Source organism: Hylobates moloch, unplaced genomic scaffold (genome assembly GCF_009828535.3).
Source record: "Hylobates moloch isolate HMO894 unplaced genomic scaffold, HMol_V3 SCAFFOLD_4, whole genome shotgun sequence".
Classification (NCBI taxonomy): domain Eukaryota; kingdom Metazoa; phylum Chordata; class Mammalia; order Primates; family Hylobatidae; genus Hylobates; species Hylobates moloch.
In genome coordinates this window covers 37040311-37052533 of record NW_026652279.1, presented here as the reverse complement: position 1 = coordinate 37052533, position 12223 = coordinate 37040311, and the positions used below count along the sequence as shown (strand labels likewise).

The window sequence follows — 12223 nt, the reverse complement described above, 5'->3', positions numbered from 1 at the left end:
CTACATAAGCCACATTGCTAGCCAACCTTACCCTTTTTAAATTAGAGATGATTGCTAACTTTAAATTTCTGTAATACCCTGAAACTTCCTAGAAGAAAATCTGTGGTTACACAGAGGGTGTAGCTCTTTGTGGCCCTTGCAGGAGCTCTCTCCTGGGTGGCGTGAACTGGAGTGAAGTAGAGTTGCCACTTTGTATATATTTCTTTATTTTTCCCCTGCTGGGGTTTTCTTCACACTGAGCTTGGCATGGGAAAGGGGTATGCGATTTTAAGCTAGTGGCTGATCTCTGTTGACTTGGTTAGCTCAGAAGTCTAACCAAGCAGAAATAGAGCTTGAAGTTGAATGCAAAATGTAACCACACACACACACACACACACACACACACAACCACCTTTGGGTATACCACCTCTTCCTGCCTGTCCTGAGATCTGTACTACATGGCCGTATGTGCTCACATGAGTGCACACACAGGTACACACATGTACACACGTACAGGCCCACCCTCGGGTGTGTCACCTTTTCATGCCTGTACTAGGATCTGGACTCTTTCAAATGATCCAAATACAGCATTTTCTGGGTGTCTAGAATGGAACTGAATGCTGAAGGGAAAGATAAAAGGTGACATATGAGTTGAAGACCTTGAGGAGGTCATGACATTTATCTGGGCCTTGTGGCTGGTTTTGTGAAAAAAAGAGTTCAGGTAGCTCTACTCTGCCCATGCTGGCATGCTTTGTGATGGGCCAGTCTTCCTGGAAGCAGGAAACCTGGCATCCTCCCTACAATATCAGTTTCCCTATATTATAAGGGATTTAGCACAGTGTTTTAAAGACAAATAGAAGGAGATCATGTAACAGGATGCCATGACTTTTTAAGATAGAACATGAGACTTCAAAGCAATTTTGCACTTACAGAAAGTATTTTTGGGTCAGTCTCCTGGCCCTCAACTGTAAAAAAAATTTGGTGAAAAACAACTAGACTAAGTGATCTCTAGGATTCTTTTCACTCTAAAACGTCTAAAATTAAACACCAGCCCAGCCCTGAGGGATGATAATGAAAGTTTTATATGGCTTATGATTTCTGAATATAATATATGACTTCGAATGAACACTTTTGTTGATAAAATAATTTTATGCAAAAAGGTGTGCATATGTAAAATATATCTGTTTAAATTGCATTCTATTAATTAGGAGTTTCTGATAGATTCTAAGCTGAAATTAGGAATTTTAAAATTCATCAATTTGGGACAAAAGAAAAATAAGGTACAACAGTAAGTTGAAACAAGAAGTTATTGACATAACAATAATGGCTCCCGTGTATTGAATCCTTGCTCTGTGCCAGGCACTATGCTAAGCATTTTACATGGTTTTTCATATTTAATCCTCACATCAACATGGAGAGGTAAGTACTATTGTCCTACTTTTTTCAAGTGAGGAAAAGGAGACTCAGAACTTGTCCAAGGTCACAGAAACAGTAAGCGATAGAAACAGGACTTGAATCCACAGCTATAGGACTTCAAATTAAGGTTGTGAACCACAAAACTGCAGTATAGGTGCTAGTGTTAGGGCATTCATTTATTTATGATCTCCCTAGCAACCAAAGTGAAGAAAGAAACAGGATCAGACATAAGACACTGTATCTATCAGTCAAAAACAAACCCTGTAGGGATGCAGTTTTCTTGATTCTGAGAACTAAGTTATTCAAATAGAGGCTGGTGAAAGAATGCAGGCTGTCCATTTAGCTTATTTAAGAAGACATTCTATTTTCAAATGTTTTAGCATAATTATTGTAAATAACCAGGTAATATCACAATTCCATATGATGGGAATTGATTCATAAAATCAGTTTGATAAGGCCTACTTTATAACTCTGCTATGCACTTAGAACTTGGAACTGTATTTATTTAGGCATAGTCAATGATTCAGACCTTTACTTGGTTCCAAGAGACCTTTCTCCTAATGAATCATGGAGATACAGTCAGCCCTTGGTATCCACAGGGAATTGGTTCCAAGACCTCCCGAGGATACCAGAGTCTGTGGATGCTCAAGTCCCTTACCTAAAATGGCATAGTGTTTGCATATGACCTATGTGCATCATCCTGTATACTTTAAATCATCCCTAGATTGTTTATAATACCTAATATAATGTACATGCTATGGAAATGATTGTTGTACTATATTGTTTATGGAATGACAAGAAAAAAAACTCTGTACATGTTCAGTACAGACCACAACCATCCTTTTTTCCCTCATATATTTTCTTTTTCTTTTTTTTTTTTTTTTTGAGACAGAGTCTCGCTCTGTCGCCCAGGCTGGAGTGCAGTGGTGCAATCTCAGTTCACTGCAAATCTCCACCTCCTGCATTCAAGTGATTCTCGTACCTCAGCCTCCCGAGAAGCTGGGATTACAGGTGTATGCCATCAATACAAAAATACAGAAATGCTAATTTTTGTATTTTTAGTAGAGACAAGGTTTTGCCATGTTGGCCATGGCTGGTCCTGAACTCCTGGCCTCAAGTGATCCACCCTTCTTGGCCTCCCAAAGTGCTGGGATTACAGGCATGCGCCACTGCACCTGGCCCTTCCCATATATTTTCAATCCACAGTTGGTTGAATCCACGGTTGTGGAGCTCACAGATACAGTGGGTTGACTGTATTACTGAACTAGGTTATCATCTCCTAAATACTTAATGCCCATAAAACGCTCCTCAGTGAGAGAGGCAGTGCTCTGGTGGGCCTGTTATTACTTTGACACATACAAGAGACAAGGATGTGATGATGGACCAGGGCCAGGCCTCTACTTACAGAGACGTGTGCAGGCATCTCAGAGCCAACCTTTCCTTCTGAGACCTCAGATAGAAAGGAAGTGTGACCCTATGTTGAGTCCTGTTGAGGTATGTACCTATCACCGTAGAAATATCCTTATAATTGAGAAGTTCTCTGGGCTCCAGCTGTTAACCCACTTAAATAGCTGTTACAGTGCAAACTGATATAAATGACATAATCGGCCAACCCTTGAAGTCATTCTTGAAGAATTGGACCTGTATGGCATTTGCCTAGCTCTCCCTCTTTAGTTCTCAGACCTTGCAACCTTGTTACCTTAAACTCAATAAAACAAAGCTCCAGTCTTCTCCTTCACATCAGCTTGTTCTCCTGTCTTCTGAGTTCTACTGACTGCCATCCTCCGAGTCTCCAAACCTGAGCCATCCTCGATTCTTGCATTGCTTTTCCCACCTAGGCTGTCAAAGTCTCATCTCTTCCACCTCACCATGCCCACATCCATTCCACATCCCACTGGTCCCGCTCTCCTAGACCTTCTGCCTCTCGCTTTTACCATTCCATGGCTTCTGAATTAGACAAGAAGCCTTCTGTCTCGTCCTCTCCAGTCCCTCCTCCTAACCACTACAAGGTCAGTGTTCCTCAAATGTCGCTCTCTGACAATAGAATCTCAATTTAAAGCTTTAAAGTTCATTCCATCCAATTACTTTTCATGACCTTCAGAATTCAGTCCAGACTCATTGGCCTAACTTTCTAGACTTTTCATACCATGGCACTTCCCACCTCACAGACCCTTCTCGTTTCCTCTTCCTCCTAGACACTCTTGACTACTTCCTGTTCCCCTCACCAACACGTCACACTTGCTTCCTTCCTGCAGCCTGAGTGCCAGAGTCTGGCCACAGCTCTCTTCCGAAGCTCTTTGTTATTACCACCACACACATATTACAGAGCCTTCTCTCTCTTTGCACAACCCTTGGCACCTCACATATGGCACTGTTTTGTTTTTTGTATTTTCATTATTTAGGTAGATGTCTTAGTTCTCCCATTGCCTTAAAAACAAGGGTAGTATTTTTCTCACTTATCCGCACGATGCCTAACACAAAGCCTTGGACCTAAGAGGCCTCCAGATCCTTGTGGGATTTCCAAAGCTTAGAGTAACCACCTGCTCTTATCCCACAGCACTGCAATCGCCCATTGAGTATCAACGGAAAGAAAGGAGCGCAGCCGTGATGAGGTCTCAACCTGCCAGGCTTCCCCAAGCCAGCCCCAGGCCCTACTCCTCCGTTCCTGTGGGCTCAGAGAAGCCCCCAAAGGGCTCCAGCTATAACCCACCTCTGCCTCCCCTGAAGATATCTACCTCCAATGGCAGTCCAGGGTTTGAATACCACCAGCCTGGGGACAAGTTCGAAGCCGGCAAGGTAAGTGACAACTCATTACTCCCACCCTTGTCACTGCAAGGGCACAGCCTCAGGGGTTACTTTAGGAAGAGAGAGTCTCGGTCTGTCGCCCAGGCTGGAGTGCAATGGCACGATCTCGGCTCACTGCAACCTCCGCCCCCCAGGTTCAAGCGAATTTTCCTGTCTCAGCCTCCCGAGTAGGGAGGACTACAGGCGCCCTACCACACCCAGCTAATTTTTGTATTTTTAGTACAGATGGGGTTTCACCATGTTGGCCAGGCTGGTCTCAAATTCCTGGCCTCAGGCGATATGGCCATTTCAGCCTCCCACAGTGCTGGGATTACAGGTGTGAGCCACTGCACCCGGCCAGGAAGTAGCATCTTTTAATACTTGCTGATTATTTTAGCAGGAACAGCACACTAAGTACAGTCTAGTCTCAATTATGTTTTCCTTTCCCTATAAATTGAGTGAGTTATACCAGTTCCCTGTGGCATAAATCATCATAAAAATGGATGATTTTTGCTAAATAGAATAGTTGCAATGTGGATCATCTTCATCTAAAAGTCACAGCTGTAGTGTTTGACATCTTAAAAAGAGATCACCCTTTCTAATGATGATCTGCCTTGAGCACCTACTGAAAGAATTTCCCAGTTCTTCACCATCTATTGGCTGATGTGGAAGGGAAGTCGATCATCAATGTGTGAATGGGAGAAGTCTGACTTGGATGGAATGTTTGTCGTTGATAATCCACAGTTCAAACATCACCATAAGGAGAGTCAAAGACTCAACTATAGACTTAGTCTACACAGCTATTTTGCCCCTACAAGGTAGGTAGAACAGGAGAGAAATGGGAAAAGTGCTAGATTAGGAATCAGGCAAACCTGGTTTCTATTCCCAATTCTGCAACTCACTTGCTTTAGAACCTTAGCAAGTTAGTGAACCTCATTAGGCCTCAGTTTTCTCTAGAACTCAGTGGCTCTATGAATAGGAACACTTACATTTTTTATCTACATGTTCCAATTTTATAGTCTTATTTCTCCCCAAAATTATTAGTTTATATTGGTTATGTTAAAAAAAATATTAGTGTCCAAGTTCAATCGTGTATTAGAGTAACCATACTGATTTGTTCCATCACATCACCTGGAAATGATTTTCCACCTTAAAAAACAATCCTGCCTTCGTGAGTAAGCTGAAGTCACTTTGGCATTTTGTCAAACATATTGGGCCAGATGCGCTGGCTCACGCCTGTAATCCCAGCACTTTGGGAGGCCAAGGCAGGGGGATGGCTTGGGCTCAAGAGCTCAAGACCAGCCTGGGCCACATAGCAAGAACTCATCTCTAATAAAACTTTTTTTAAAAAAATTAGCCAGGCGCGGTAGCATGCACCTGTTGTCCCAGCTACTGAGGCAGGAGAATCACTTGAGCCTGGGAAGTCGAGGCTACAGTGAGCTATGACTCTGCCACTGCACTCTAGCCTAGGTGACATAGCAAGACCCTGTCTCAAAAACAAACAAACAAAAAAGTATATACTGAAGAATTTGTATGTATATACATATAGAATATATATGTATTTACTGAAGAATTTCTGGCTCTTACCATGCTCTGTGAGGCAGCCAGTCCTCCTTGGAAAGTTACATGTCTGTCTAGAGGCAGCTGCCCTGAAACAGACTCACATGAAAAGGTCATGGGCAGCATCTCATGTATTAATGAGTAGGGGAGGGTACCTGGTGCCTGCAGGAAGTTGGGTTAGGGTAGGTCATGGCCTTGCCTTTGAATTGGGCAGAGGTATCATTCTTAGTCCTGTCTCAAAGAGGGTCAGAATATAGAGTAAAGCCAACGCACTTTCAAAAAGAGAAAAATTTAATATCAAACAATCCGTGTTCTTTCCATTGAAGGATTGTGACCCCTGACATGACCCTTGCCCTGACCTCATTCTGCCCAGGTGCGTACATACCCCTATGCCAGTGCCAGGTTCTTCCTTTCACTTATAAGAGAATGCTGGCAGGAAGGTTGTATGCTGGGAAGGGGCTTCCAGGTCGAAGGCGTGTTTATACCTTTATGTGGGGTGGAGCCTATTCACCCTGGATGATAATATTGTTGAAACATTGCTATTAAAAAATATACTTTCAGAGCAGTTTATTAATATCATGTCATTACTCAAGAGAGAATGCTGTCCGCTGCCTACCCTACTAGTGGGAGATTTGGCCTTGAACCACCAGGTAGGGTGCAGAGCAAGCCCACGTGAACTAGCGTCCTTGTGTTTGTGCCCCTCTCACCCTTATCTCCCAGCAGAATGACCTGGGAGGCTGCAATGGGACCTCGTCCATGGCCGTGATCAAAGATTACTATGCACTGAAGGAGAATGAAATCTGTGTGAGCCAAGGTGAAGTGGTCCAGGTCCTCGCCGTCAACCAGCAGAACATGTGTCTGGTGTACCAGCCTGCCAGTGACCATTCCCCCGCCGCCGAGGGCTGGGTCCCGGGCAGCATCCTGGCGCCCCTCACCAAAGCCACAGCAGCAGAAAGTAGTGACGGGAGCATCAAGTAAGTGCCTCATTGGCTTCCCCGGGAGAGGAGTATGAGGATTAAAAATACTCAGAAACAAACAAAAGAACACAAAAATGCAAACACCCGGTAGGGAATTACTGCTGCTTATTCTCAACAGTGCCACGGAACCAATGTTTGAGTGCTGGCACCATATGCAGCATGGGGCATCCAGGCTGGAGTGGTCCAGTTTTTTTGTTGGAGGTGGCGATGATTTTTCTTTCCTTTCGGTTTATAATTTTCTGTTCGTTTTCCCCCTTCCCCCCCACATTCATTAAGAACCCTACTGAAACCCTAGGTGACAAAAGGTGTGCCTTCTGTTGCCACATTTGACCCACCACAGGACTCACTGGACTGGACTTCTATTTATATTGTATTAAGTAACTGATATATATATATATTTTTTGATTGACACCAAAAAATTACCTTGGCACAAATGCCAGACCTGTGAAGGTCAGAGGCCCGCTGCTTCTCCCAGGAGGGAGGGAACTTTTTGGTTGTCTGTGGCAATTCCTCTGTACAGACTGTAACTTTTTAAAAATTCCCCTCGACCCCATCACTTGAATATATGTTCATAGTAATTTGTAAGATACTTCTTTTCCTTATTTTGGTTGCAAAGACCCTTCTGAACACATTCCTGTATAAAGTATTTTGCACTATTTAAAGAAACCCATATGGATGAAGTCAGGTTGTGCAATATGATGGCGTCACAGTGCTCATCGTTGTACCTGTAATGTAACTAATCAGTTTAAATGTACTATTTTAAATATGTAAAATAAATTTTCACCATGAGCATGTTTTAATGAAGTTAAAGACTAGTTGACCCTTTTTCCCCCATTTCACTATTCTTTGACTTTCGAATGTGCCAACGATTCTTCTTCTTTTCCTCTTCTTCTTTTTTTTTTTTTTCCTTTTCTATATTTTAGGATTTGGGTTGATGCATTGGCATTTTTTTTCCTACATCAAAAATACTTTTGTTACTAAAGTTCTGACCCTGGCCTTCCCTCCTAAACAGCTCCTGTTGATTTTCCCTAACCTCTGAGATGAGGGAAGGTACAGATTTGATGCTATCCAACTGGTTCCCTGCAACTGGGCAGCCCTGAGGTGCTGATGTCAATTAATGACCAGAGTAGAAGGCAGTGTTTGGCTGGCATTCCCTGCTGCTTTCCCCACTGCATGGTGATCCATGGAAGACGTGGTGCAGGGGGCTCCCATGAGCTATCTGAGCAGTGGCACCAGCAGAACTGCACTGCTTTGGCCCTCTCTCTAGGTCGGGGGATAGCAGCTACTGACATCCCCCTGGCCTCAGTAGGTAACCACAGGCCCAACCAAAAATCCACAGTGGCCCCTAAGGCACAATAGCCCCCATGCATTGTGTCCTAAGTACACTTGTTTTGGGTACCTTTTAGGAAGCCTTGGGATAAAGGTCCTCAAAGCACTGAAGTTTTTATTAATCGGGGGACTTGCAGAGCTAACTCTTAATGATTTATCCTCTAAATATCCAGGCACTAAACACTTCTTCCTCCCTACCTTTGGTTCTGTTGGCCACTTATCCATACCTTCCATGGGAGGGAAGGTAAAAGGATGTCAGACTGAGCAAAAGAGAGCAGATTGAAATACAAATGGGTCATTTTGATTTCTTGTCAGCCGCTCTTGCACAAGTGTTGGAGGTGTGTGTGGAGGGGGAGCAGTGGACTGAAAGAGGTTGTCAGTATTTGCCAGTGGAGGATACTCAGCACACCCTCCCCCAAGGCCTGCCATAACCACAGGGGTCAGAGTTGGTTGTGATGCCTACAGGATAAACGTCACTGAAACCCTGTGTCCACATCAGTGCCCGGGCTTGCAACCAAGAGATGGAAGCTCCCCAAACCATGATGACGAGTTCTTCTGGGAAGAAGAATATGAAACCAAGCCTGTCCTGCCATTTATACTACTCTGAGTCTTCCTTCTGAACATGAAATGTTATTGCTCATATTTCTAGCTTTTCACCAAGCATACTAAATAATCCAGAGAGTTTAATAAATGTAGAAACACACCCCCACGTGGACACACACATACACAATGTGCTGCCTGCCCTGGAAGTCCTTTCAGCAGGGATCTCCCTGACTCTAGTTGTTCTCAGAAGGAGCCAGGGACATGGGTTTTCGAGTAAAGTTATCAAAGTCTGAAGTTAACAGGCTGATGCCATGTAAGATTAGCTTCTATGGCTGGTTCTCACTTATACAACGGTTGGAGCAAGGTGCTGGTATGCAGGGGACAGTAGAGAGCCTGACTAGTTAGGAGATACAAGAGAGGTCTGGGTTTTTGAAGGAGCCCACTTTCCCACAAGATTCAAGAATATTACTGTGATTGCTTTTTCCTGCTCAGAAGGTTGAACCTATGTGTTAGGGATAAATATTTTTGGAACACCTGCCTCAAAGTACCCTTAAAATCCTGATGTATGTGGAGTGTTTCGGAGGGATGCTCTGTGTTTTGCAGCAGCTTCCTTTTCCTAAATCTCCTCTGCCTCTCTCCCATAATGGACGCTCATCTCATGGAGCCCTGTCTGCATAGGCCCACCTTTGACAAGGAGATACTGAGGGGAAGCCATGTCTCACTTATTCCGGACAACAATTAGAACTTCATTCAAGCTCTGTGACCTCGCCTGAAACTGATGATGCCTGCTCAGGGTCACTGATGCTGTTTGTGACTTGGCTTTTGGTATCTCTGTCTTTGAGATCTGATATTTATGGAATGTAAGGGCTCTGCTCTGAGCTTGTCTTCATAGGTCTATGAAGAAGTTGCTCCCAGGACCCTTTGTGGGAAGAAAGAAGTTAGGATGAAAGGCCTATTGAAAAGCCATTGCTGCTGTCACCTCCCTGAGAGCACACATTAGGTCTTGTCCTAACAGGGACCTCTACAGGCTGACAAAGCCATATATTCACAAACACTGAGTGATATGGAGAATATAGACCGAGAAACTCTTTGCCCTAAAATATCCAGGTAAATGAGTGGTGCTCAACTGTTTATTAAGCAAATGTCTGCCACAGAAAATCCTGTCTGATCAACATTGTTTGGGAGTGTAGAACTCTCAACATCATCCTTTTGGGTCTTTCTGTCTGGTCCTGGGAAAGTGTCAGTACCATATGCATTCTAGAATATACTTCCCTTGTCTTTCCTATTCTCCTCGCCCCCTTTCCTCACCCATCCACCGTGCCCTTCTCAAGAGGAATTCCTCAGTCCTGTGAGGCATCACGGGTATGGTATACAAACTCCCTTATTACAGTTTAGTAACCTAGCATTCATATTTTCTTTAAATGCCGCAGTCAACCTTGCACATCTACCAGGGGAGGTCAGAGTTCATCCTTGCTCACTTCCAGCTGGAGGCGAGGTCAGCCGCCAGCCACCCTTGGAGCTGGTGTGCAGGTTTGGGGCCTCTGAAGCCCGGGCTTGATGGAGCACCTCACCTGCTGACTCACCCAAGGGTGGTGAGCCTGCCCTCCACATCACTGTCCCTGACCTGCCATTTTGATTGCTGCATTTTTTGGTACAACAGGAAGTCATGTTCATGGCATACTCTACGCATGAGAAAGCGGGCGGAAGTGGAGAACACGGGTAAAAATGAAGCCACAGGGCCTCGTAAACCCAAGGATATTCTGGGCAACAAAGTCTCTGTTAAAGTGAGTAAGGTATTCCGGAGCTGTGTCCCCACCTGTCATTCACTCCCACCCTGCAGCATTCTCACAAGCCAATTTGGGTGGATGGGTTATTTTCTTTTTCCCAGTATGGGTACCAGAGGGGAAGTAGTTTAGCAGGATTTTGCATGCAAGATCAATTTATTTTTTATCTTTTATTTCTCCTGGCAACTTCAATTCAAGTAAGTACCTTTTTTTTCTTTTATACATTTCTCTTTATACTGTGCAGATGTTTTACAGCAAAATTATCGCAGCATTCTCTTAAAAATGCGAGATGCTTGATTCATATTAAATTTCTCAAAGCTGCCATTCGGTACCCTAGGTTTGAGAATACACACAGGTTAAAGCAATTAGGGATGCCTTCCAAACCCCCAACCCTGTGAGGCTGAGGTTTGGAATTTAAGGGCCACTGTGTCCTTAGTAAAGTTTCGTTTCTTTTCCCCAGAGTTCAGACAACATCAACTTCAGGCCGTTTTACTTGCATGGACACAATAAGGGGGCACATTGGTGAAGCCCAAATTATTTCTTTAAATAATCCATCTACTACTTTGAACTCATGAATTCTAAGCTTGGCAGACTCTTATTTACCCCCATCTTGAAACAATGTCATCTGCTTTCTTTAAATTGGAACCTCTGGAAAGATCTGCCAATGGACAATGGAAACTAGACACTGATTATTATAGCACTAATTGTGCTATCATGTGTGATCATCTACCTGGAACTTTGTTTCCCTTCCTTAGCAAAGTAAGAACAACTAAAACCCAGTCTAACAGCTTTCTTGGGGAAAAGAAATTGTATGCTCTCCTTCACTCTCATCTGGGAAGTCCAGCCTCACAGAAGACAACAGTTTAAATTCGACTCATACTTCATTTTGCTTCCATTGCTGTTTCCCATGAGATAAGCAGTTGTACACAACCCCTGCCTCCTCTCCCTGAAAAGAGCATGCTGCTGCCCCTGGTGATTCTCACCCCCACTTTAAAAACACCTGGTTTTTTCTCTGCCCAAGATCCCATCGCCCATGCTTCTCTGAAGTTCTCCTCTCTCTCTAGCAAAAGCTACTTGTGTTCTAACTGTGTTCTCTTTCTTCCCCCTTCCTCATGCTGCCAATCAAGGAGACGAACAGTTCCGAGGAATCAGAGTGTGATGATCTTGACCCTAATACTAGCATGGAGGTAGAAGCAGCTATTGTTGTCCTATTTCCTACAATGATTGCCTTTTTTGATGTGTTCTGTAACAGTGACCTTGCTAAAATGACCAGCCATTCAAAGATAAATTTTGATGTTGGGGCATCTCTGGGTATCCCATCCCAGCTATAAAAGAAACAAACGAAAACATAATTCAGTTCAGTGTTGGTAGAAAACTCTACCTAGATTTTTTTAAAAAACAAAAACTTCTTCTCTTGAATGCTTGCTAAATATTTTCTCCTTTGGCAGGTTCGACTTTATGTAGAAAATATCCAATTTCATTATTTGAAACTTAGGACACGTTTTTTCATGGAAAACAGCACTATAAAGAGTGGATGAGTCCCAGCTAAATGACAAGGACTCATTTCGTGTTTAGTTTCTCCCTCTTTTGTTTTCCCCTCCTCCGCTGCTTCTTTTTCTTTAGCCCTTTATCCTCTTCATCTTGCTCTTCTACTGGGTTTTATTCCCCGCTCAGTGTTCCAAAAAAATAATGGATGAAGTATGGCACCTGGTTGCTATGTAGAGCTGATTGATAGCAAATAAGGTGTAATTGTAGCAACTCCAGAGCACACTTCAGCCCAGTGCTGGGCCCGTGAGCAGTGTCTGTGCCCACCATGTGAAGGAAAAGAAGCCCTAGGGAGGGCCTGTCTCC

The 12223-nt window shown here is 43.7% G+C and overlaps 1 protein-coding gene across 15 annotated transcripts in view; it reads left to right on the top strand.

Moving 5' to 3' along the window:
- The window catches only part of KALRN (kalirin RhoGEF kinase), a 695573-nt gene that overhangs the window by 633329 nt on the left and 50021 nt on the right, over positions 1-12223 (top strand). For 11 of the 15 annotated variants that reach the window (XM_032149952.2, XM_032149972.2, XM_032149957.2 and 8 more), the window contains 4 exons: positions 3953-4191; positions 6463-6713; positions 10249-10372; positions 11500-11559. In XM_032149952.2, the coding sequence (XP_032005843.1) occupies positions 3953-4191; positions 6463-6713; positions 10249-10372; positions 11500-11559 (674 nt within the window). Of the gene's footprint in view, positions 1-3952; positions 4192-6462; positions 7555-10248; positions 10373-11499; positions 11560-12223 lie in introns of those variants that run through there. The other 4 variants (XM_032149963.2, XM_058437408.1, XM_032149961.2 and 1 more) reach the window with 1 other exon arrangement.